Genomic DNA, 26,346 nt, shown 5'->3' on the forward strand with positions numbered 1-26,346 from the left:
CCTCAAGGATTGAACTCACAACCCTGGGTTTAGCAGGCTAATGCTCAAACCACTGAGCTATCCCTCCCCCTTCAAATATGCTTTAAAATCCACAGATGACAAATGTCCTTGTATTGAGCCCTAAAAGAGCTAAGTATTGTATGAAGTTTGTTTAAAGATGGAAAAGGTTTCATATTCATACCATTGCATATTTAATCTTTGTTTCAGTGTATTCCTGATGATCTTGAGAATATTTTAGTCTAGTACTGAGCACTGTCCTACTGAATGACTCATTTATTCCTAGTTGAAGCCTAGAGTACTAAGGAAAGGTGTTTGTAAGAAAGTGAAACTAACTAAAAGAGGAAGTTGGTGCAGTGGAGCAATTTTTCACTTTATTGCTCCTATGGGCAGTAAGTGCTTATATTGACTTTTTTTATATATATATTTGCAGCTAACTTGCAAGAAAAGCTGACAGACTTCCTGCCAAAACTTCTAGATTGCTCTACGGAGATTAAAGGTTTCAATGATCCACCAAAGTTACTTTCCTATTCCACACATGAACTGTGTGAGCGATTTGCCCGAATCATGTTGTCACTCAGTCGAACTCCAGCTGATGGAAGATAAACTCTGCAAACCTTCATAAGCACATCATATAAACTTTTTTAGTTCTTAACCCTTGCCTACCTGTCACAGGGTTTGCTTGTTGCTGCTATAGTTTTTAACTTTTTTTATTTTAATAATTGCAAAAGACAAAATGGCTGTACAGACATTAGCCAGACTACAAACAATTAAAGCTGAGAATCGCATGGGGCTCGGTTTTTGTTTCAACCAGAATTGATGCAACATTACAAAACTGCTTTTTTGCCACCTGTCTGTTACAGTATTACTTTGCTTTTATCTTAAAATCCTTTACTTTATCAACGGCTTTCTATTCAGTCTGGATCATTCTGTGACTGCAACTATTTTAAGTGTCCAGTACTGTGTAAATACATGGTACTTGATAGCTTGTAAATGAAATGGAAGAATAAAGTTTTATTTATGGCTACTCCTGTGTTTGCAAGCAGATACATTGTATATTAGTGTATTATATAGCTATTTTTTTAGACCAGAAACGGATGCAATATGTTGATGGGTCATTAAGTTCAGAGGCATGGTTCTTCAGGATTTACAGCCAATTTCTTTAGAGATGGTCACGGATTACTGTATGTCAGCACATTGGAAATCTGTCACAGTATTATTACACACCTTACTTTTTGTATATTCTTTACTGATCTGTATAATACTGCATCTGAACACATTTATTTTGAAGCCACATTGGGTTTAAAGTGAAGTTAGAGGCTTGCTTCTGAAACAAAAATTAATTGCACCTTTCTTCTATTCATAGGAGACCTTTTTTAAAAAAAACAAAACTATTTTCCATAGGACTAGAAGCTATATTAGATACAGCAGGAGCTCAGATTTCTTTTGAAAGACTTGATTGAGTAGAGTAAATTAAATGGGGGCTTTGTAATTGTGAAATATGTAAGAATCTAGAATCCATCACAGATTAAATACACATATTTTTTGTTTTATAAAGTTTGTGTTTTAATTATGTAAACTTCACACTACTCTAGCTCAGAAATGTAACCTTCCACTAACTCTTGCTGTGAAGTTGGTTGCTAGTACTGTTATAGTAAAGGATTTCAGAAATAATATATCTGCACTAATTTACTTTCTCTCAGAAGTAAATGAAGAACTTTGTAGCGTTTGTTTTGTAGAACTCAAATACTGTCTGATTTTAATGAAGAAACTCGATTATTTTGTGAAAAGGAGTTAATGCATCCTTAGGTAATCCTGTTACCTGAAAATATTTTGATTCCTCATCTTTATAGAGAACATTTTGTGCTAGAACAGTAAAAGATGTAAATATTTGTGTGTACGTGTTTATTGGCGCGACACCCAATAGTACTGTTGTTGGTTCTATCTTGTCTTTTTCTTTTACTACTAATAAAATAGTGAAAAGGGGAGGGAAGAGTGGATAAAGTTCAAAAATTACCCATCTGGCAGAACAATGGGCCTCACTTTGGACCTCACAAAAATAAGTGGTTTAGTTTATCCTTATCTCATCAACAACCTTTAGGCTTCTTATTTATTACATTTTTGGGATGGCCCCGTTATTTTGTATTGGATTGAAGTATGTAAAGTGTTGGCACATAGGTTCAAAGTCTGTTAAAGAATTTTTATCTGCTGTCATATCAAAAATAATATTAACCATTTTCAAAAATATGCAAAATAGTAACACTACAATAGTGCCCAGAAGCCAAGTAGTAATTCTTCTTCCAGGGAAGAACAAATATAAAAGTCTGAAACTCTGCATATTGACTTACACAGCAATTAAGGACAGTGTTGAAGAGCTACAGGTATGTGCACTAAGCAGGTGAAAATATGATTTCAAAAGGTGTGGTGATGGTTATCTATCTGTAGCACATTCCATCTGAAGGTGTGACTCAATTGTATATGTACTTACTTACTTACAGTAACTATTTTTAGACCTAGAGCTTTTGACAGATTTAAGCAAAGCTGGTAAGCTTACATCTTCAGTAACATAGATAAAAGTGAACCGGGGATTAGATTGTATAATATAATCCATTATCAAGATCGTGAGCTTCCTTTATACGATATAAAAAAGGCCTGAATGTGATTCAAACTGTTTTAATTCCCTCCCCATTTTTCCTCCACTTGGGAGAAAAGCTCTTTTTGCTAAATCTTCAAATATCCACACTTCAATTGAGGGCTGAGGAATCTCCTTATCCAGTCCTCCATCAAAAATAGAGAAGACAAGACATTCCATATTTTTAAAATGAAAAGCAGGGGGAAATCCCTCTGTTTGGAAGAAAAGGAGACTTTGAAGATCCTTTTATACAGAAGAAAGAAGCAAACAAAGGTAAAACAAGTGAGTTTTGGTGAGTTATCTACGGTGATAACTCCTTTGGTGAGTTATCTACGGTGTTTCCCAACTCACTATTTCAGCTCTTCACTGAAATATCTTTTGCCTTTCAGTGTAGCATAGTCCATACTGGGTGTTTGTTTCACTAGGAAAAGTTTTGAAATACAATTCATTTATGTTGTTGAACGAAAAATCCTGTTTTGGATACTTGTTTATTTTGGGATCTTGATCCAGAAGATCCATACAGTCAAAAGCATTTTCTCATACCTTATGTGAATTTAAAACTGTAGCAATTGCAGGTGTTGTATGGAAAATGTGGAACTTCTTATGACTTTGGCAGTGCAGGTCAAGGAACCTGATGGGAGTTGCATGTTCTTTGGCTGCACAGAATTTAGACTAACTTTTTTTGGTGAACCCTAAAATATATTAAAAACATTCAGCAGTGTAACTAGTTTCATGAATGATACATATAGAAATAGTGAGACATTCTCACTGCACCACATTAATCATTGGACTGTGACCAAATCCTCTCAATTTATAACTACACATGCATAGAACGGGGTAAAGGAAGTGAACCCAAGCTCTTTACCAGAGTACCTGTAGCTATAATTAAATGCAAGCCATTTTTTGCTGTCATATAAAACTAAGGACTCGGTAAATTTTATCCAAATCTGAGTAAATGAAGTGCTTGTCAATTTATTGTTTCTGGTACTGATCTTTGTCTGTCTAAGCCATCATGTTACCACCATTACACTGAAATCAATGGCAAAATGTCATTGTCTTATCATTAGTCAATGCTGTTGACTAATGATAAGTACCAGCCAGTACCAATGCTAATACCAATGCCTTGGACAGAAGAAGAAAATGAATCTGAAGAAGTGGAAAGGACGGATCTGGAATGAATCCATGCCCTTGGCAGAAATGTTGATTTTGAAATCATATCAGATGTCAGTAAGGAAGATGATAACCTCACTACTGTATCACCTTTGCATTCATGCACTTTTTTAACTGCAGTGCTTCATTGACAATGTAAACAGCTTTGTTCTAGGGCACATCACCTGTTAGCTCCTTCTTCTTCAGTTCTGCCACTTGTGATAATGAAAAAATTGCTGATGCCTGTATTATGCCTAAATATTTTTACTCTTTCCATTTATTGTTTGTAGCGTAGTATGAGAATATGCACATAAAATGCTGCTTTTTTTTAAAGTCCAAGTGTAGTTTGAAATTGAACTGTTACAACACTGTTTTCAAGGTTTATTTTTGTGGTTTTGTTGGGTGAATTTTAATGAATATGTTCTACTTCTTTGTGCAAAATCTACCTTCAACTTTTGGGAGGGAAGCTTGTTGAATTCAAGACGTGTATCTTAAAGTCAGATAGGGGGCTTCCTAAAAATATAATTAATCGAACTATAAAATCTAATTATCACCATACAAAATGATCAAACTCTAATAAAGCTATCCTTTTTTAATCACTTGGCTGCTCAAAAGGATTTGAGGAATAAGAGCAAGAAATACCTCAGATTTCCTTATCCACCAGAAGATTTAAAATTTTCTGTGTAAAATAAAACATAACATTTATGGTAATGTTCCAGTTCCAACTAAGAGCGTGGTTCTTTTGTTTCTTGTGCAGATAAAACTCCCCTTGACCCTTTGGTTCAAATTCAGAAGGGACGTAAAAGTTAGACTCCCTAACATATCAGTAACTCTTTGTAAGTTGGTTTAATATGCACACTGGGATCCAGAGGAAGGCATAAATTACACCTGCTTATACCATTGTGTTACTTGCTACTTACTCTCCTCTCTTCTGGCTCTTCAGCATATGTGTTACATCAGCATAGACTCCCTTCAACCATGTGGACCAAATTCAGAGGTGATATGAAATGGCAGAAACTCATTACACTTTTATAAGTAAATGTGTGTCTAAAGTTGAATGGGGGTGTAGTTTGGGGATGCTGGGAGAAAAAGTAAATTATGCCAGTTTAGACTCCCTCTAGTCTTACTGTTACCACTGAATTTGTCCCTGGGATTTCAATCAAAGCGTAACTTCTATAGCCACCAGCTTCATGCAAGTGGCTTGGAGCACAGCTTAACAACCTGGGAACTCCAGCCCAGGGCCAAAACTGCAGCATCAGAGGAGGGAAAGGTAGCAACTTCCAGCCTCCTATCTGATTCTGAGGTGACCCTTCCCCCATCATCTTCAGTTTGGGATTGCAGAGGGGAAATGGAAGTATATATATTTTTAAGGTGTTTATGTATCCTGGCTCCATCTGCTGTGCCAATTCAGAAAACCATTTATATATAGGTTTCAGAGTAGCAGCTGTGTTAGTCTGTATCCGCAAAAAGAACAGGAGTACTTGTGGCACCTTAGAGACGAACAAATTTATTTGAGCATAAGCTTTTGTAGCTATGCATCCGAAGAAGTGGGCTGTAGCCCACGAAAGCTTATGCTCAAATAAATTTGTTAGTCTCTAAGGTGCCATTTATATATAGTGTCTTAAAGTAACAGTGTTTTCAAGAGCTGGGGTTTGGGAACTCAACTAGTCAGTTTCCTAGTACTGTGGGTTTGATCACATACATGCTTTTTCCTATTTAGCATTTTAAAAAGTCTAATCATCCCATGGTTCTGTCTCTCCAACCCAATTTAAACATAAGTTTATCTATGTGCTTCTGTCTTTAAAGGATCCAGAATGCTTATCAACAGTCCATTCCTGTTCTTTAATCCACAACAACTTGATTCTGTTTGTCAGAGTTCTCTCATCTTTCATCCCTCCCACTTCCCCTTAGGAAGGGTCACTTGTTTGTTTGTTTGTTTTGCTTTTTCTCTCTGATTTGATAGACTTTCACAGCCAAGTAATAGTTAATCTGGAAAGGAAAGGGATGGATTGCTAGCCTTTAGTATATACTAGCCTTGACTGACTGGCTGGGGGGGGCGCGATGAAGTTTATCATTACTGACCAAACAGAATTAACAGTGAGTAATTTATCTCTTACGGCATTCCTTTCATGGGAAAATGAAACTTCGGGAAACAGTTGTCTCTGTTCAAATCTGCCAAGTGTTACAGACCAAACCAAAATGAATGAACATTCAAGACTGTTGTGTCAATCTTTCTCATGTGATGTTTCTTCTCCTTTCCTGAGTGCTTGGAGCAGGGAAATAGTTAAGTGTTGACATACAAAGTATCTGTGACTGATAGGGAGTTTCTCTGTAGTAATGTAAGTAGCTCTATGTTTGATTGTTGTAAGGGGTGTGACTGTGTGAATACTTAAGGAAGAGATTGACTGCACATATGCAGGAAAGAATACTATGGTTTCAAATGGCCATCCATCTACCAATACATAAGGGACAATGCAAGAGCCATTCACTTTGAAGTTATGCCTCCAATACCCTGCTGAACTCACTGGACTGGTTTTCAGTGGCAGAGCCAAAAGGACTGGGAAACTGAGCCCTGGTCACCAGGAAATTAGGTTGGTATAACTACACTGCTCAGGGGTGCGAAAAATCCACACCCCGAGTGACGCGGTTAAATCAGTCTAACCGCTGGTGTAGAGAGCACTAGCTATTGCCCCTCGGAGAGGTGGAGTACTGATACCAATGGGAGAAGCCCTGTTGGTGTAAGTAGTATCTCCACTGAAACGCTACAGCAACGCAGCTGCAGCATTTTAAGTGTAGACAAGCCCTGAGATAAAGGACTTCTGGCTGAATATAAATGACAATTTCTGGGGAGGAAGCAGTTTGGGAAAGAGGATAAAGGGAATCCCTGCCAAGGTATGCCAAGCCTCTCTAGGTGAGATGGATCTGTGTATAGTGTTTTGAAAAGCTTTTTTCTCTTACGTTATGCTTTGTTCCCACTGTTTCAGATTACATAAATATTTCGTTTAGGAAGGCTGGTCACTGTATTGACCACTGCTCAGAAGATCCCAAAGGGAGCAACTGTAGGTGCTGAAACCAGTCAGCCCTGCTGAGGTAAGCATGGTTGATCACAGGGTGCTGTAGTCCAGGCCCAGGGCTACCAGAGTGGGAGAATTGTGGGATTCCACCTCAGGAGAGGTGAAGGCACAAGGCCCAATACCGCGGAGGGCTCAGGGGTATGGCTAGCCCTGAAACTGTGGCACTATCATCACTGGGAGAGGTAAGGTAGGTGAAGTAATATCTTTTATTGGACCAACTTTTGTTGGTGAAAGGTACAGGCTTTCGAGCGTATCGGAGCTCTTCTTCAGGTCTGGGTAAGATGCTGTTTAAGCTAAATATAAGTTGAGACAGATTGTTAAGCATAATGGGTTCACACACATTATAGACCACTTACAAGGAAGTGGGCAATTAAGGGTTAGTATGCATTGAGGCATGTGTGCAAATTGTTGTAAGGAGCCATAAAACCAGTGTCTCAATCCATGGTTTTTAGTTTTAGCAGAGTTGTGAATTTAATTTCCCAGACTCATCTTTTGAAGGTGTTGTGCAGGTTTCCTTTGAGGACCATGCCATCATTGACATCTGGGTTAGCACCCATTGGGATGAATGGGGCAGTTCAATGGGACAGAGCTATTGTTTCTCGCTCTCTGCAGTCTCAGACAGATGATGCTGCAGCAGTTGCATTCAGATTGTTGAGGTTTTCTTCATTGTCATAAGAACTAGAGACTTAAAAAAAAACCCAGAAGACAGAAAGCTGATATCCTGGAGAACGATTGAGAAGTGTGTATGAGCCCTTGTTGCACCACTTAATTTGGGAAACACTGCCTTTGAGATATGGCTCTAATTCAGTAAGGTACTTAAAAGCCAGGCCTAATGTCAAGCATGTGAGTAGTCCCTTTGGTTTCAGTGTGACTACTCAAGGTGAGCACCTTGCTGAATCGCAGCCTACATTGAATTACTTCAGCCACCAGTAAAATGAAGCTATTTGAAAATAGAATGTAGCTTGGGTGAAAGTGATCAAGACATGATAGAATTCATGATTCTAAGGAAAGGTAGGAGGGAAAACAGCACAATAAAGTTAATGGATTTCAAGAAGGTAGATTCTTCGAGTGTTTGCTCATGTGTATTCCACAGTAGGTGTGCGTGCTCGCCACGTGCACCAGTGCCGTAAGTTTTTCCCTCAGCAGTACCCGTAGGGGGAGCGCTGCTGTGACCCCTGGAGTGGCACCACTATAGCGCGCTATAAGGGGAGCCGCGCGCTCCCCCCACCCTCAGTTCCTTCTTGCCGCCAGTGACGGTGCATCGGAACTACTTGCTCCAGCTTTGCTGCAGCTCGTCACAAATCCCGTTCATTGTTCAATAGTATCTGTATCAGTTAGTTTGTAAAAGTTCTAGTTTAGTTAGTTAGTCTTCAGGCCGGGGCATAAAGGGTAACAAGAAAACGTTCTTCAAATACATTAGAAGCAAGAGGAAGACCAAGGACAGGGTAGACCCATTACTCAATGAGGGGAGAAACGAGAGGATCAGAGGCTAAATTTGGGGAAGAACAAGTTGAAGACATCTAATTTAAGTAATTTTAAGTTGGCAGGGCCCGATGAAATATATCCTAGAATACTCAAGGAGCTGACAAGGGAGATATCTGAGCCATTAGTGATTATCTTCAAAAAGCCATAGAAGATGGGAGAGATTCCAGAGGACTTGAAAAGATCAAATACAGTGTCAATTATAAAAAGGGGAATAAGGACAACCTGGGGAATTACAGACCAGTCATCTTAACTTTAGTATCTGGAAAGATAATGGAGCAAATAATTAAGCTATCAATTTGCAAACACCTAGAAGATGATAAAGTGATAAGTAACAGTCAGTATGGATTTGTCAAGAACAAATAGTGTCAAGCCAACCTAACAGCTTTCTTTGACAGGATAGCGAGACTTGTGGCTAGGGGAAAGTAGTAGATGTGGTATACCTTGACTTTAGTAAGGCTTTTGATACTGTCTTGCATGACATTCTCATAAGCAAACTAGGGAAATACAACTTAGATATGGAGCTACAATAAGGTGGGTGCATAACTGGTTGGAAAACCATTCCCAGAGAATAGTTATCAGTAGTTCACAGTCAAGTTGGAAGGGCATATCGAGTGGAGTCCCACAGGGATGAGTTCTGGGTCTGGTTCTGTTCAATATCTTTATCAATGATTTAGATAATGACAGAGAGTACACTTATAAAATTCACAGACAGTACCAAGGTGGGAGCAGTTGCAAATCCTTTGTAGTATAGGATTAAAATTCAAAATGATCTGGACAAACTGGACACATGGTCTGAAGTAAATAGGATGGAATTCAATAAGGACAAATGCAAAGTACTCCACTTAGGAAGGAACATACAAAATGAAAAGTTACTGCCTATGAAGGAGTACTGTGGAAAGAGCTAAATATGAGTCAACAGTGTAACACTGTTGCGCAAAAAAAAAAAAAAAAGCAAACATCATTCTGGAATGTATTAGCAGGAGTGTTGTAAACAAAACACACGAAGTAATCCTTCCACTCTACCCTGTGCTGATTGGCCTCAACTGGAGTATTGTGTCCAGTTCTGGGCACCACATTTCAGGAAAGATGTGGACAAATTGGAGAAAGTCCAGAGAAGAGCAACAAAAGTGATTAAAAGTCTTTTAAAAAATGACCTTTAAGGGAAGATTGAAGAAATTGGGTTTATTTAGTCTGGAGAAGAGAAGACTGATAAGTTTTCAAGCACATAAAAGGTTCCTACAAGGAGGAAGAGAAAAATTGTTCTTGTTAACCTCGTAGGCTAGGACAAGAATCAATGTACTTAAATTGCAGCATGGGAGGTTTCGGTGGGATGCCAAGAAAAACTTCCTGTCAGGGTGGTTATGCACTAGAATAAATTGCTTAGGGAGGTTATGAATCTCCATCGTTGGTGATTTTTAAGAGCAGGTTAGACAAATACCTGTCAAGGATGGCCTAGATAATACTTAGTCCTACCTTCAGTGCAGGAGACTAGACTAGAAGACCTCTCAAGTTCACTTCCAGTCCTATGACTCTATCTCTTGGGGGGGGGGGGGGAAACGCAGCAATGTTTATCATCATATACCAATATTTCACGACAGTTGAGTACAGGAAGTATCCTGCTGAAACTGAAAAGGAATTTTAGGTAGGCAAAATCTTCAGTAATTGCCAAGTGACTGAGGTGGAGGAGTGCCACCCGTTGGATTACCAGCACTGCTCCCTGCAGCATCTGATTTTTTTCCTTGGTTTCTTTCCAAGACAAGATCAGCTTAGTTCGAGAGCATTGCCCCAGTTAGTGTGGTTACAGAAATACCAACAATGATTTATGGTGAAGCCAAGCCCAGTGGTGATATAAAAGTGCAGTACTGTTTGAAAGCACAGTAATTTACAAATTACATGGACTTAAGGATGTAAATTGTTGAATGACTCTTGGTTGACAAAAATTGTTTGGCATTTGTTTTTGTGATGCACTTGAAATAAATTTTTATGCCAAAGTTTCCCTTACTCTGTCATATTTAGGACTGCACTCTACTGTTCATGAATCAGTAGACAGGGATGTCTTGAAATATCAATACAAAACTATAGGGCCTCTGCTTTATTAAACTTCCCCGGTACTATTCCTTTTTGATAAAATCTGCGCTTGCTTACCATACTGTACTGGACTTCAGTCAGACATTGTCTGTAACCCACTAGAGGAACTGTTATCCTTTTCATTGGCCATTAGTCTACTATAATCCCTTTAGGAATAAAAAATGGGGCCCAGAGGACTTTTTTCTTAAATCATTTTGTGAAAGAAATTACTGCCACTTTTTATTCCTTTTGTATCTCATTAACTTTTCATAGGTTTACCCTCCCTTTGACCTGAGCATTATAATTCTTATGCACTAAAAATCAACCAAATGGATAAATGAGGCTAGCACAAAACAAAATGCTATTTAAATAGGCAAAACTTTAGGATCATTGTCAGGGAGATTAAAAATAAATTGTTTGTACACTACACTGTCACCTGTGTCACTGTAATTCTATATAAAGACTGCTATGTCAGATTTGGTGGCCAAAAAAAAAACTACTTGTCAGAATTAATCAGTGCTTAACAAGCTTTAAAATGGTTACATCCTACATAGGCAAACATGCAGAAGCAAAGTTACTCAGCAGGACACCAGTGGCCAGATGCAAGACCAACAAGAATGTCTTAAAATCATTAGTGTGACCAACTTTAAATATATATTGAATTTTAAAATGTAGTGGCAGTGAGGCCCAAATTCTGCTCCATTTCCATGAGGCTTTAAGTCTCAAGAGTAATAAAGCAGGTGTAGTTTTACTATGCAAATAGTTATAAGGTCTTAAGGCCAAAAGTACCATTATGACCATCTAATCTTATTTTATGCAAAACACAGGCCATAGAATTTCACCCAGTAATTTCTATATCAGGCTCATAATTTCTGGTTGGGTTAGAGAATATCTTTTAGAAAGACATCCAATCTTGGTTTAAAGACTTTAAGAGATGGATAATGCACCAAATCCCTAAGTAAATTGTTCCAATGTGCAATTACCATCACTTTAAAAAATTGTGCCTTATTTCCAGTCAGAATTTGCCTGGTTTCAGTCTTGAAACATAGGATCTTGTTAAGCCTTTGCTAGTTTCAAACAAACAAACCCAGATATCAGAAAATGTCTCCCCGTGCAGGTATAGACTGTGATCAAGTCACCGTCTAATCTTTTCTTTCACCAGAAGCTCAGTCTTTTTAGCATAAGTTTCTTACACTGTAAAGGTAGATTTTCCAGACTTTAAATCATTCTTGTAGCTCTTTTCTGAACTCTTTCAGCATTTCCACCATCCTTTTTGAAGTGTGGACACCAGAATTGGACACAGTGTTTTGGTAATGGTCTCACTAGTGCTGTACACATATGCAATATCTCCTCCTTATTCCTCCTTGATGTTCTCTTGCTTATACATTGAAGGATCCCGTTGTCCCTCTTATCAAGGGCATCACACTGGAAGCTCTTGTTTAGTTTGGTTATTCACCATCATCTTAAGTCTCTTTAAAAATAACAGGCTAGATGCCATCTTGTAAATGTGCCCTACTTTCACTTTTCTTCATTGGCCTTCCACTTGGCTGTTTTAAAATGCATGTTGTTCAAAGGAGTCTAGTTTACCAAGCCATCTAGATTGCTCAGTACAGAAGAACTGTCTTTGCTATTTACCAGTCTTGTGTCATCTGCAAACTTTATCAGCAATGATTTTATATTTTCTTCCAGCTCGTTGATAGATATCCAATAGCAGTAGGCCCAGAAGAGCCCCCTGAGGGTCTGCTCATCCACCATTCAAATCTCCTGGAATAGTGAGGAGGCTGCTGCAGTGTTCTTCAGCCTCTCTCCGCAAGTAACAGAGATGCCCTGCACGTGGCTTCGTTCAATCAGGCTTTGTAGGGGAGCCTTAGATACAAGAATAGCGGGCAGTGACAGTGTAGTAATCGTGTTTCTCCAAAGATAGCACAAGTTGTTCTAAATGTACAAATAAATAGCCAATACACAAGAGCTTCCATAGGAAATAGATTGGGTGTAAAAAACCTGTCGTGTATATATCATTTGTGAAATATATTGACAAAATCCCAGGATTTCAAGGTTAATGCTGACTCTCCTAAACCTGAGTTTGAAGTAATAGTTGTTCCAGAGCAATAGAAATATAATTAAGGTTGCATCTGAGTTTTCTTTTCTACAGAAGTGATTTAAACCTTATTTTTCAGAAATGCTTTAAAAGGGGCAATAAACTAAGTGTCGAAACTTTTAAAAATGACATTTGAATTTTTCTTTGGTTTAATGGTGATTAGGTTCAAGTGCCTCAAGTTATCATTTTTTAAAATTTTGAAGGGGGTATCTCCCCTTTGATTGGAGCAATTTGCAACACAGCTTACAGCCTTCTGGGGTCTGATTGTGCTTCATGTTTTACTGTACTCCTAGATGTGCTGCTTACTACCATAACAATTAGGTGATCATGCTTTTTTTTTTTTTTTTTTAAATAAAAATTTCAAAAGAGAAAAAGAATTAATAAAGAGGAGACGTTAACGCAGTTTTTCAGGTGTGAGATTTACTATGCCAGAGAAGCTCCAGAGACGCATTGAGGTGACACAATGGGTATGTCTACCCTAGAGCTGGAAGGGGTAAATTTCAGCTCAAAAAGCCACACCTGTGTTAGCTCTCATTGAACTAGCATCCTAAAAATAGTATCTCCGGTGGTAGGAGGGGCTAGCCTCCCCGCGTATGTACCTGTGATCTCAGGCAGCCCCTCCTGCCATGCCTGCTGCCATAGCGATACACCTATTTTCAGTTTGCTAGCTTGATCAGAGCTAGCGCTGGTATGTCACCTCAAGCTAGAATTGCACCCAATGTTTGAATCCTAAGAGTTAACACAATTGAGGGGTTTTGGCACAAGAGGTACTTTGACAGATGGTTTGGAGCATGAAAGTTTTCATGACAATATTGCCACCCCCAAATGTCCTGTATCTTCAGGGTTTTTTTTATTTTAGTTAATATAGTTTGAATTCTTTCCCTTCTTGTTTCTAAGCCTTTAGAATACACTTGCTTCATATTTGCCAGGGTTTCTCAGCAACCATGAAGCCTAAAAACTTTTTTTTTTTTTAAATGAAAGCTGAGATTTTCATACAATTCTTTCTAGCAGGTAGGATTTAGATGGGGGGGGGGGGGGGGAGAGGGTTTCATTCTCCGGTCCATGTTACAGAAGCTTACCATATTCTTCCAACTTCTCCTCATAGTTCACTGGAGATGAGACAGCGTACACTAACAAACTAATAACATAAGAGGTTATAAACACTCTTGCTGTTGCTGAATCTGCAAATTTCCCAGTGTCTTTAGCCAAACTGCTGACTTCTGGATCCCCACTGGCTACTTACAGCTCGCACCCATGTAATTTGTAAATTGCAAGCAGTTTGCACTACCACAACCCCACTCCAGTTGGCCTTTTAGGTGTGGCAAACAAGTATAAGCCAGGGCTAAATCAAACCCAGGAAGTGCACATATAGAGTAACTCCGTTAAGTTCAGAGCTTTTATTTGCATGTTTCTGTGAGAAAATAGATCCCTCTATGCAGAAACCCACAGCATTTTTAATCATACATTAATGTTCATTTGAATATGTTGGGGACAGATCCTCAACTGGTGTAAACTGTCATAATACCATTGTATTCATTGGCATTACCCCAGTTTACATCAGTTAAGGAGCTCGTCTGTAGTTTGAAAATGACTTATTTACGCAACAGACAATAATAGGTCTTCTAGAATTCATAGATCTAGAAATGTAAAGCTGGAGGGGACTTCAAGAGGTCATCAAGTCCACACTTTCTTTGCCACTTCTACCTGGCCACCCGCATTGAGGCAGGACCAAGACCTGACCTAAACCTAGACCGTCGTTGACAAATGTTTGTCTAACCTATTCTTTAAAATCTCCGATGATGAGAAATACACGACCTCCCTTGGTAACCTATTCCAGTAGTTAACTATCCTTATAGTTAGAAAGTTTTCCTGATATCAAACCTAAATTTCCCTTGCTGCAGATTAAGCCCATTACTCCATGTCCACTTAATGTAGGACAAGAACAATTGATTGCCGTTCTCTTTATAACAGCCCTTAAGACTGCTATCATGTCCTCCCTCAGGGTATGTCTGCATTACAATAAAAAACCCACAGCACCAATTCTCAGAGCCTGAGGTTGGCTGACTCAGGGTCACATGGCTTAGGCTGCAGGACTAAAAAAAGCAGTGTAGATGTTTGGGCTGGGGCTGGAGCCTGGGCTCTGAGACCCACCCCATCCTGGGTAAACATACTCTGTCATATATTTTTTTTACTCAAACTAAACTTGCCCAGTTTATTTAACCTTTCCTCATAGGTCAGGTTTTCTAATCCTTTCATCATTTTTGTTGCTCTCCTCTGGACTCCAGTTTCTCCACATCTTTCCTAAATTGTTGTGCCTACTATGAAACATACATAGTGTGTGTTAATGTATTGCAGCAGATCCATATTTGGATTACTTATTTGTGAAATGGTTTGCAGAGCCAGGCTGAGCTCCCTTTGTCTTAGAGCAGGATCAATTTAATTATCTGTCCTCTAAATCTGTATGATCTGTTTTTGTTTTTAAATTGGATTTTTGACTTAGAGTTTTGTGTCTTCAAAGGAGTTGTCATGAACTATTATGTTAATACCAGCTTCTATGCCTCTCTGCTAATCCACTGATCAAGAAAGGCCCCAGTCCTTTAACCAGTTATGCATGGGTGAATCCCTGTGCCTGCACGCAATCCCATTGAAATAAAATAAATGGGGCTCCATTTTGGTGCAGGACTCCTCCGAGGCTGTCAGTTGCAGGATCAGGGCCTTAATGCATAAACATTTTAAGCAATAAAAGTCTTTTGCAGCCTCTGCACTCCAAGCGTTTCTAACAGACACAATAAATGTAAAAAGAACTCTTGTTTTTAGTGACAGCACTGTAGACTGATGTCCTGGTTTTCTTTCAGAGGATGTGTACAGCATGGACAAAGGCAGTGTAAGCTGTCACTCTCTGTGCCCAGCCAATGTGCACCAGCTTTCTTTGGAAAGGCTCCTCCAGGGCTAACAGACTTATTCCCTCTTTGGTGCCTCCACTGCGATGGTGATCTTTATGGTTTGGATACAGCCCATTGGTGGTCAGATGTGGGTGTGTCATGTACTAATGGGGTCTTGTGATATAGTTTGTGCAGTTCATTGTGTTTTGTGGTCTCTGTTCTTCGTTTTGTGTATGCAAATCATTGTAAAGTCCTTAGAGCTGAAGAAAGATGCTTAAGTCTATTATAAGCAAAATTTCAAAATAAATTTGGAGGGTTGTGAAAACAAAATCAGAATTTTCTTTTATATTATGCCAAATAGTGCCCATTTAATTCAAATTAAAGTATTTAAACTCTTATTTTATTATAGGCAACAGGATGTGTCACTGTTTCATCCACTAAAACAGTCTTCTCCAAGACATGCCTAGTCTGACACTCTACTGCTGTAGTGCCTCACATATGCTGTGATTACTTAGGACATCAGTCCAGCTGCTCGCATTTTGGCTGCCACAGTATCTAAAGTGGATCTCTTGTCAGGGTAAATATTAATAATTTGTCCCAGGTTGTACACAGTGTGCCAGTAGCCTTCAAGGGTTAGTGTGGAATATTAATGAAACTCAGTGAAAGTTTGGGAATATGGTGTTTTTTAAGGTTAGCACTTACGGCATCAAAAGCCAGGCTGCTTCTGCAACAGGAGTTTGAATGCTTTTAACTCTATTGCTGCGTGATACCTGGGAGAAAAGTTTACAATGTATTTTAGGGTATGACTGTGATGGGGAGCACCAACCTTCAGTATTCATAGAACACTTTGGGCCTGTATCCTCCCTACCCCAAGTGGGTCCCTGGGTAAAATTCCGCTGCTCTTGCTACTATAGATGCCCGTACACCTCTTAGAGTGAGTTGTCAAGGTTGAGTTTTTTCTGGTGCTGTATTTTATTTGCCAGTAATGACTGTTCAGAAATGGCTGGTGGTTAAATCAGCAGAAGAGAGAGAAGGATCAGCCAATAAAAGAAACGTTACCGATGGAAAGTACAAGATCTATGTGGCATTTTTGGGGGGCTGTAAATGGTATTTAGTTGCTGAAACCTCTTTCATTCTGTGGTGGTTAGTGGGAGGATATCTGTAGTGTTGGTAAAATTTCGCAGTTTGGCTAGCCTCTCATCCCTAACTGAATCTTGTACACTTGTTTTGTCTTCTGATAAAATATTTGGGCTGAAATTCTGGTTTTGCCATCATCTTCAACGGAGAAAATTTTACCCCTAAAATTTACCACAGAATGGTTTAACTTATGTTTATGTCCTGGTGATCCAGTGCACAAAGTCAGTAATTTAGAAACACTGCAAAAATACACACCTACAATGTTATTGATTTATAAATTCTACAAAAACAGGGTAAACCTCTGACACAATTATCCTCTCAATTTTCTGCTCTTCAGAACATTCAGGATATACAGGCAGTCATGTAATGCTCCTCATGCCTCTCTTTCATGTTATCAAAGCCACTCCACTGATGCTCAAACAGGATTTTTGGCAGGGTTGAAAATATATTCCATAAGACTTTGCTAGGTCACTGAAGTAATCCGGCCAGGAAGCACACACAGGAAGTCCTCTCTTTGGAAATGACCACACTTTGAATTTTTGTAGCCAATTAGTGAAATGTTGCTTCTCTTTGCTATCAGAGCCTTCACTGTTGTCAAAGAGGAATATAGGAAACTGCTGGGAATTTTTGCCAATATCTGCACCAACCTCACTCACTTGAATCTGAAGAAAATCTGCGTAAGGCAGTTATCGCAAATCTGTGGCATTTCTGTGGGTTTTTTTGTTTTTTGGGGGGTTTTTTTGGTTTGGGGTTTTTGCATGAGTCCAAATGTACTCCTATAGTTTTAATTTTGGATATCACAGCGAGAGTCAATACTTAGCTCTTACATTGTGCTCTTCATCTGAGCATCTCAAAGGACCCACAAGGAAAGTTATTTAAAAATGAGTGCATTAATTGGACTGCTTTTCTTCTTGTGTAAATATATAAAACTTTTGGGATGTATCATTCACCATGCTCCCTAACCTCCAAATATCACAATACCCGGCTGGATCTGTTTATTTTTTACACCAGCCAGAGGAAAGTGGCTACTGTTTTTTGTTATCCTTTCTGGGGGTTCTAAAAATCCCCTATCTAACGCTTGAGAATGGCTAATGCCATATTATTAGCTGGATCCACAGCCCCAGAAAAGCCTGAAGCAGTTTGATCACTCACTTAAATAAGGTTTCTTGTTTCTAACCATGAGTTGGTGATTCCTTATCTAGGACCTCTGCTGCTGAAACTGCATTATTGCTCTGGGAAGAGTCACAGGTTTTTAACCTCTAGTTTAGAGAAATCCTACACACCATTTCATATCTCAGCCTCTCCTCTTTCTGTGTGTACATGAAGAATCGTGCCGTGAGTCTGGAATCAGAGAGTCATTTCTCAGGAGGATTTCCAAAGTGATCTGTTGTTTAAACATAGGGACAATTTCAAAAGACCATGGACGAGATTTTTCAAGTGCTCAGAACCCACAACTGGGACCAGATTTTCCAAAGACTTCAGCTCTTATTTAGGCACCTAAGTATGGGCTTGATGTTCAAAAACACTGAGCATCCAGCAGCTCCCATTGTGACACTTACTATCAGATTTTCAAAAGAGCTCAAATCACACCGTGCCTAGCACTTCTGAAGATATAACCACTTATTTTGATGGAGCTGTGCTGTTTTGAGAAATCTGTCCCATAGAATCATTTGAAGATGCTTGTCTGTCTATACACAAGTCACACATAGCAAGGGCTAGTACAGCTCCTATTGCCCAACACCAATGGATTTGCTCACATTGATCGTGGGCATTATATGCTACCTCCTATCCAAGCAGAAAATTATCCTTTAGGATCTGCCTGACTTATGATGAAAAGGACTTTTCCAGTTGCATTTCTGTGGAGCAAGAGTGACATCCAGTGGCTAACAGATTAGTTTTCCACCAGGAGATACCCAAAACAGGGTAGTTACTTTTTTGGGTGTTTGAATATCAAAGAATTATACTGGGTAACAAAAAACTACTCCTTTTTTTTTTTTTTTTAAAGCAGATGTGTAGTGCAGAGCTGTGTTCTGCTATGTCCCTGTCTCCTTAATAAGAGAGAGCCTGATGCTGCATTGCCTCTTCTTTAAAAATTAATGGGAGTGACACATGAATGCTTTTAATGTTGTTGTACTCTTGAATGAATAACAAAGCCTTTGATTAAATAAAAACTAGAGCTTCTAAATGAATTTTTACTTGTTCAGCATTTAACCCCGTACTAGCAAGTACATATGGTCTGACAAACGACACTTTCAGAATCCCATGGACAACAATGTATCCTTTGTGTTCTGATATGTCGGTTCTGCATCTAGCCATACTCAAATTCATTAGGGTTTTACTCCACTTACTGAAGACAATTTCTTCATGCAAATTGGGACAGCGTCTCCCTTTTTTCATGCAAAAATAGCATAGATTGGAAACAAGCTATACAGATTAAAGTGTTGGTTTTAACCTATAAAGCCCTAAATGGTTTGTGTGCTGTGGTTATGAGAGATCATTTATGCCCCAGAGTGGTACTGTGGCAGCTGTGATTATTGGAATCACCAAAGGTGATAGTTACCTAATTTAAAGGGGGATGGAGGTTGGCAGCATGGCATTCTTAGTGAGGGGTTGTTGGCTTTGGAACTCACTTCTTGCCTTGATTTGCCAGTGGATATGGTATCTGTAAGGAGAAGCTAATACATGCACCTAGCTCCCAGGAAGTTGATTGGGCCTCCTGGAGCTGCGGAGCACCCATTGGGAGAGTTTGTTCTCGGTCATTCAAAAAGGATTGATTCTTAAAATATATCTGACATATTTCATATTGTGAATTATATCACACCTTGAGGTTTGGGACTAAATGGGGTTTAGGAGTAGCTGTTGGGTAGGAGACTATTTCAGACTTAGAGAGGGAATTTGATGGATTGTGCAAGCTGTTGCTAGATGAGACGACAAATCAGAATGTAATACACTGTGAATAAGACCATCGTCCACAAGACATTTTGGGCCTGATACTGGTAGATTCTGAGACTTGGGGTATGTCTTCACTAGCAACGTTAAAGCGCTTTAACATGGCTGTGTAGTCATGGCACCAGCGCAGGGAGAGAACTTTCCCAGCGCTGGTGCACAGTCTACACAGCCACTTTACAGTGCTGAAACTTGTAGTGCTTGGCGGGGAGGATGTTTTTGCACTGAAATTGCAGTGCTGTAAAGTGACAGTGTAGACAAGGCCTTACTCACTCTCTCTGACTATAGAGGGAGTGGCAGGCAGTCAGCTCCTTCCAATATCAGGCCTGTGCTATACTGTACAGGAAAATACAGGTAGAAGATGTTTACGCTACTACACATGTACAGTTTTAAAATATTTGAGCTATTTTAAAATAAGGAAAAGCTCTCCATGAAGATACGTGAGTGAAGGAGTGAAATTGCTGCTGTTTATTATTCACCGTGTGGAGGAAATGAGGTCTTACTAGGGCTGTATTTGACCAGTGGTGGCAACTCCAAAGTTAAGGTTGCAAATGAATTCCTACTAGGGCTGTCAATTAATCGCAGTTAACTCACGCAATTAACTCAAAAAAATTAAGCCCGATTTAAAAAAAATAAGTGCGATTAATCGTAGTTTTATTCGCACTGTTAAACAATAGAATACCAATTGAAATGTATTAAATATTTTTGGATGTTTTTCTGAATTTTCAAGTATATTGATTTCAATTACAACACAGAATACAAAGTGCACACTGCTCACTTTATATTACAAATAATTGCACTGTAAAAATGATAAAAGAAATGGTATTTTTCAGTTCACCTCATACAAGTGCTGTAGTGCAATCTCTTTATCATGAAAATGCAACTTACAAATGTAGAATTTTTTTTTCGTAACTGCACTCAAAAACAAAACAATGTAACCCTTCAGAGCCTACAAGTCCACTTAGTCCTCCTTCTTGTTCAGCCAGTAGCTAAGACAAACAAGCTTGTTTACATTTTCGGGAGACAATACTGCCCACTTCTTATTTACAATGTCACCAGAAAGTGAGAACAAGCGTTTGCATGGCACTTTTGTAGCCAGCATTGCAAGGTATTTATGTGTCAGATGTGCTAAAATTCGTATGCCCCTTCATGCTTCGGCCACCATTCCAAAGGACATGCTTCCATGCTGATGACGCTCATTAAAAAAATGTGTTAATTAAATTTGTGACTGAACTCCTTGGGGGAGAATTGTATGTCTCCTGCTCTGTTTTACCTGCATTCTGCATATCTTTCATGTTATAGCAGTCTCGGATGATGACTCAGCACATTGTTCATTTTAAGAACACTTTCACTGCAGATTTGACAAAACGCAAAGAAAGTACCAATGTGAAATTTCTAAAGATAGCTACAGCACTCGACCGAAGGTTTAAGAATCTGAAGTGCCTTCCAAAATCTGAGAGGGATGAGGTGTGGAGCATTCTTTCAGAAGTCTTAAAAGAGCAACTCTCCAATGCAGAAACTACAGAACCTGAACCACAAAAAAGAAAATCAACCTTCTGCTGGTGGCATCTGACTCAGATGATGAAAATGAACATGTGTCGGTCCGTACTGCTTTGAATTGTTATTGAGCAGAACCTGTCATCAGCCTGGATGCATGTCCCCTAGAATGGTGGTTGAAACATGAAGGGACATATAAATCTTTAGCACATCTGGCATGTAAATATCTTGTGACACTGGCTGCAACAGTGCCATGTGAATGTTCTCATTTTCAGGTGATGTGAACAAGAAGCAGACAGCATTATCTCCTTCAAATGTAAAGAAACTTGTTTGTCTGAGCGATTGGTTGAACAATCGCTCTAAAGTGGACTGAGTGGACTTGTAGGCTCTAAAGTTTTACATTGTTATATTTTTGAATGCAGTTATTTTTTGTACATAATTCTACATTTGCAAGTTTAACTTTCTTGATAGAGATTGCACTACAGTACTTCTATAAGGTGAATTGAAAAATACTATCTTTTGTTTTTTACAGTATAAATATTTGTAATAAAAATAAACATAAAGTGAGCACTGTACACTGTGTATGCTGTGTTGTAATTGAAATCAATATATTTGAAAATGTAGAAAACATCCAAAATATTTAAATAAATGGTATTCTATTATTGTTTAATCACGCGATTAATCACTATTAATTTTTTTTAATGGTTTGACAGCCCTAACTCCTACTGCAGTCCATAAAATATGGATCCCCACTTCTTCTGCCCCTTTCATTCTAAAATCCACACACAACGTATCACCTTCACATCTTCTATGTGAGGTCTGTGGCTGAAGTAGAATTTATCTATCAAATTTGAATTTGTTCTGCCTAGGGTTTCATGATATATAGGAGCTGAAAAAGAGGTGATCAGCACAGCTGATCTGTTTCAAGTTTTTTGGTTTTCATTTTTTTTTTAAATGGAGGAAAATTTAGAACTTAGTTTACTGGATTCATCCAGTTTAAAATTTAGTGCACAGACCAAAGATTAGCTAGTTAGACTCTTTAATTAGGTGTTGAAAGTTATTAATACTTTAAATAAGCTCTTTAGAATGGTACTTCAGCAGCTGCTGAACTAATTTCAGCTGAATGTTCGTTCCAGACACAGGGGTGGAAAGCAGAAGTCAGGGATGATTCACTCCCTGATGAGTGGAAATGGAGAGAGGGTGACATTTTAGGAGAGACCTAGTTTGCTATGACATCAGAGGCTCAGGAAAGCAAGCGGGGGGGAGGCTGTTGGTGCTCGAACTCTAGATCCTGAGCATGGAACACTGGGCAGTAAAGGTCTCTCCTACAACGGTGCCCACTTATTGCATTGCTTATTGCTAATGAAACACTGCCTAGCTCTCCAGCACAGGACATGGGGTGGAGGAAGAGAGCGATGCTACCACCTTCTCCCTGCAGCCACTATGCTTGATGTGCTCCCCTTTGCTCTTATTATTTAATGTATTTGGCTTTTCTGTGACACCTATCACCATAGTGTCTGATCACCTCACAAACGTTAAGGTTGCGGGAGAGTGGGAGCCGTACCCATGGGGCTGTGGGCTAGTCTGGTGTGGGGGTCTCTGTCTCTTCTGTTGAAGATGTTCTACTTTGCATAAATAATTAAATAGTCATTTGAGCAAGGACTTGGGTCTCCCACCTCCCCGGTGAGTGCCCTTAAACACCAGGCTATTGAGTCATAGTCAGTCGGTCTCTCTCTCCCTCCTCCCCCCCAATGACTATTTGCCACTGTCTCCTCAAACTATTTGGTGAATCTATCCCTTTCTTTCCTTTGCTTTTTTTTTTAAATCCCCAGAAACAAAGTGTGTGTGTGTATTTTAACACTATGCCCCTCCCAAACAACCCTCTTCTGCCCTTTCATTCAATTGGAGCTGCACCTATAAAAGCAAAAGCAGGTGTAACCCTAAGTGTCTTCCCTTCTCTAATGTTCAGTTTTTCATGCACCACTGAGAAAGTTACAAAACAAAACCCAAGCCCTGAGTTGCTGACACTAAATTTCAACAGCAAAAGAATTCATCTGTGGATGTGGAATGTTGCACCTTGGTGAGTGTTTACTTCTTGCCGTAGTACATAGTCTTCCACAGCTAAACCACTGGTAAGTCAAGCCAATTACTTAGTGACTGGAATGCTGAGCATTTTGAACTCGCACAAGCACTTGGACACTTGTTATGGCAGACACTGAAAGCAGGTATTTGAAAGGCTTTATTAAAAATAACTGCATATTTTGTGCTTACTAAATTCCCCACTACCTTCTTGATTCAGGATGTCCTGCACACTGTGTAATATTTTGAATTCTTGAACTTACTAACAGAGACCATATTGTCATACTCTACCCCTTTGGTATATGGAAAATTGGAATCTTTACAACAGCCTTCAGTTCAAGACATATTCCAGCCCCAGTCATGAACCTGTGTAGTGTCACTCTATTGCTACTGACATATATAACACTTGTCACATCTACACCTCGAGGTGCTTTCCCAAAGTGTAACATCATTGTCCCCATTTTTACATATGAGCATGTCAAAGCATCTAGAGAGAAATGGCATGCCAAAAGTCAAACATGGCATGCAAAATGGGAATGGAAGTCAGATCTAACACCCAGTCCTTTGACCTCTTTCATCCCCAGTGATGCCTTATCCCTTATTTATTTATTTGCAGGCAGTGCATCTAATTAGAGCTGTGAAAACATTTTTGGTGAACCCTATAACTAGGTAATAAACCCCAAACCTAGCCCTGGTTCCCAGAGTTCTGAGCAAACTGATTGATGCATAGACACGCTGATGATTGATGCACAAGAAATACTTATCCAGAGTTAGTTTTTGGTGGAAACTCATTGGTTTCAACCTGAAATAAAGCAAAATGTATTTATTTTGGCCAAGTTTCATTTTGAGAATTTGGATTTGTCTGAATGTGGCACGTGGGGGCTGGTAAACCACACAAAGTGGACCCTGTTTAATCTTGACAACACTAGCCTTGGGCCTCTATGAAGGAGAGGTGCTTTGATTACAGACTTCCATGCCCTGGTGGCTATTTTGAGTTGAGATTTAATTTGTTTTCTGGGTCTGGACTGAGAGCTGACCTGGCTGGAGGGCTAGGCCATCAAAGCTGCAAACTGTTATGGAACCAGGACACAAGGGGGTACCAGAAAGGAAGAGTCCCTACAGTGCCACATCCTGACCTGAGGGGTGTTTCACTGGTACCTATGTTTCCTGCTCTTAGTTATCCTCAAACTATTTAACACTGGCTCTGTTTTCCTTGTAATGTAGAGGATGGGGGAAATGCAGTTATCTGACTCCTCTGCACCAAGCCTATCTTCCCTTTGGGGCTTCTGCCTGTAACCATCTAGAATGAGCATGGATAGAGCCATCTCAAACTATGATAAACACGTATTTACATTAACTGCTAAATATCTCTGTGCTCTATATTGTTTCAAGTTGTATTATACATCGTTAGAAAAATCTTAGCAAGGTATCTTTTAACAAGAGTTATGAAAACTTAACCTCTCTGTCCTTTTGTAAATGGAGTTTCCTTTCAGAGATGGGCTTATCGCTCTCCAGGCTCGATGCGTGCGCATCATGGATGGAATTCAGCCTGGGAGTAATTGAGCATGGCGTTCACTTTGTACCAGGGTGGAATTTTAGACTTGCACTTGTTGTTTGTATTGCAGTGTTATCAGCATCAACAATATCAGAATTATTGCTCTGTAGTACAGTAGAGCCTCGAGGCTCCATAGTGTGAAGCACTGTATACAAACACATACGTGGTAAGAGACAATCCCTGCCCTGAACGTCCTACGATGTAACTAGACAAGACAGGTGAAGGATGGCACAAAGGAGGTACGGTTAACCTCTGTGCCTTGGCTACTTGCCCAAGTACTCCCACAGGTAATGAGTAAAAGAGTGGAGAATTGAACTCAATTCTTCTGAGCCCCCAAATTCCAAAAAAACTATTTGAATAGTGTGTCCCTACCAGTCATGGAAAGATCAGCTCCAACAATTATAAGATGTTAAAAAACAGCAACACAACAATCTGATTCAATTCCAGTCTTTGGGCTTGTTTTTCCTATGGGTTACTGATACTAGAGAGCAGTTGCTCAGCAGAAATATGTTCTCTTTCACTCTCCCAGTAGTTCATGCCCATTATTTATAAACTGATGTCTGATCTGCAAAGGAGAAAATCAATTGCACTATATATCCAGTGGAAGACAAAAAGCTTTAGAGACTTGTCGATACACTTTAAGCATTACCTCATGGCTGTGGGTTGCTGTACGAGTATGGGTAAGTATTTTGTTGCTCTGTATGCTAGTTACTGGGCTTTCTGTCCCAGAATGTGTGGACTTTTACAAACATTGTCACTTCAAGAATGAGTAAAAGGGAGCTTTCCGAGATACCAGGTTGGTTTGATTTGTTTTTTTAATTCCTAAATAATGTTGGTGGTTTTTTAAAGTTCCTTGCTTTAAAATTTAATTACAAAAATGAAAAGTATAAAATGATAAGTTTCTTTAGATAAGAGTTAGCTGCAACAAAGTATCAGGTGTTATATGTAGTTTAAACAAACAGAATATTAGTGATGCTATTCTATTTGGTCTGAGAGCATCTACAATGTAAATAACTAAATCTCAGTGTTCCTGCTTTGATTAATTAGCAACTTCGTTTAAAAAAGTAGGCATTTTAAGGAAATGGTTGCTCTGAACAGTACTCTAGTATACGTAAATTATTGTTGAAAACTGATACTTATGTTGCGATTGCATTGTAAGTGTAATGATATGTTCACCTAAAGTATATTTTTCAGCCACTGAATGTGTCTGTGCTGTACAGAATTCCAGACAGGGTGTGGTCCCTGGTAAACAAGAGACAAAACTGGGAGTCAAACTGTGTGGAAGCCTATTTGTGTCTCCAGTCTGTGCTTTTCTTTATTAAAATCTGCATATCTAAAATTGATTACAGTTGGATTAAAACCTCTTCCTTTCCATGACTGCAATATATATCATTCTTTGTATGAATAACTGTAGCATCTCAGATACCAGTGTATGACAACTTTGGATAAATGATGACCATTTAATGGTGAATTCTATTTATAGAGCCAAATCTTGGGGTCCTTATTTAGTTTCACTCAGACAAAACTTCTGTTGCAATCAGCGGAAAGTTTGCCTGTGTCATGACCACTGACATACCACCTAGTCACAACAGGACAGTATAACCATATTGAGCCCAATCCTCCCCTTTAAGCCTTAAAAGGGGTGGAATGAGAAGGCGGATTTGAAGCTGGAGTCACTGCTGTCTTGCTATGTTGAGAGCAAGACTGGTGCTGGAGCAGATCTAGGCAGGGGAAGTGTCAGGATCTGA

At 39.2% G+C, this 26,346-nt stretch overlaps 1 protein-coding gene across 1 annotated transcript in view; it reads left to right on the forward strand.

Moving 5' to 3' along the window:
* Window positions 1–1,369, forward strand: part of USP25 (ubiquitin specific peptidase 25) — a 143,783-nt gene extending 142,414 nt beyond the window's left edge. Inside the window, exon 26 of the mRNA XM_065417106.1 lies at window positions 431–1,369. Coding sequence (XP_065273178.1) covers window positions 431–603 — 173 coding nt within the window. The 3' untranslated portion in view covers window positions 604–1,369. The remainder of the gene's footprint in view (window positions 1–430) is intronic.
* Window positions 1,370–26,346: the final 24,977 nt, after the last annotated feature.

The sequence above is a fragment of the Emys orbicularis genome, chromosome 1, assembly GCF_028017835.1.
Source record: "Emys orbicularis isolate rEmyOrb1 chromosome 1, rEmyOrb1.hap1, whole genome shotgun sequence".
Lineage (NCBI taxonomy): Eukaryota > Metazoa > Chordata > Testudines > Emydidae > Emys > Emys orbicularis.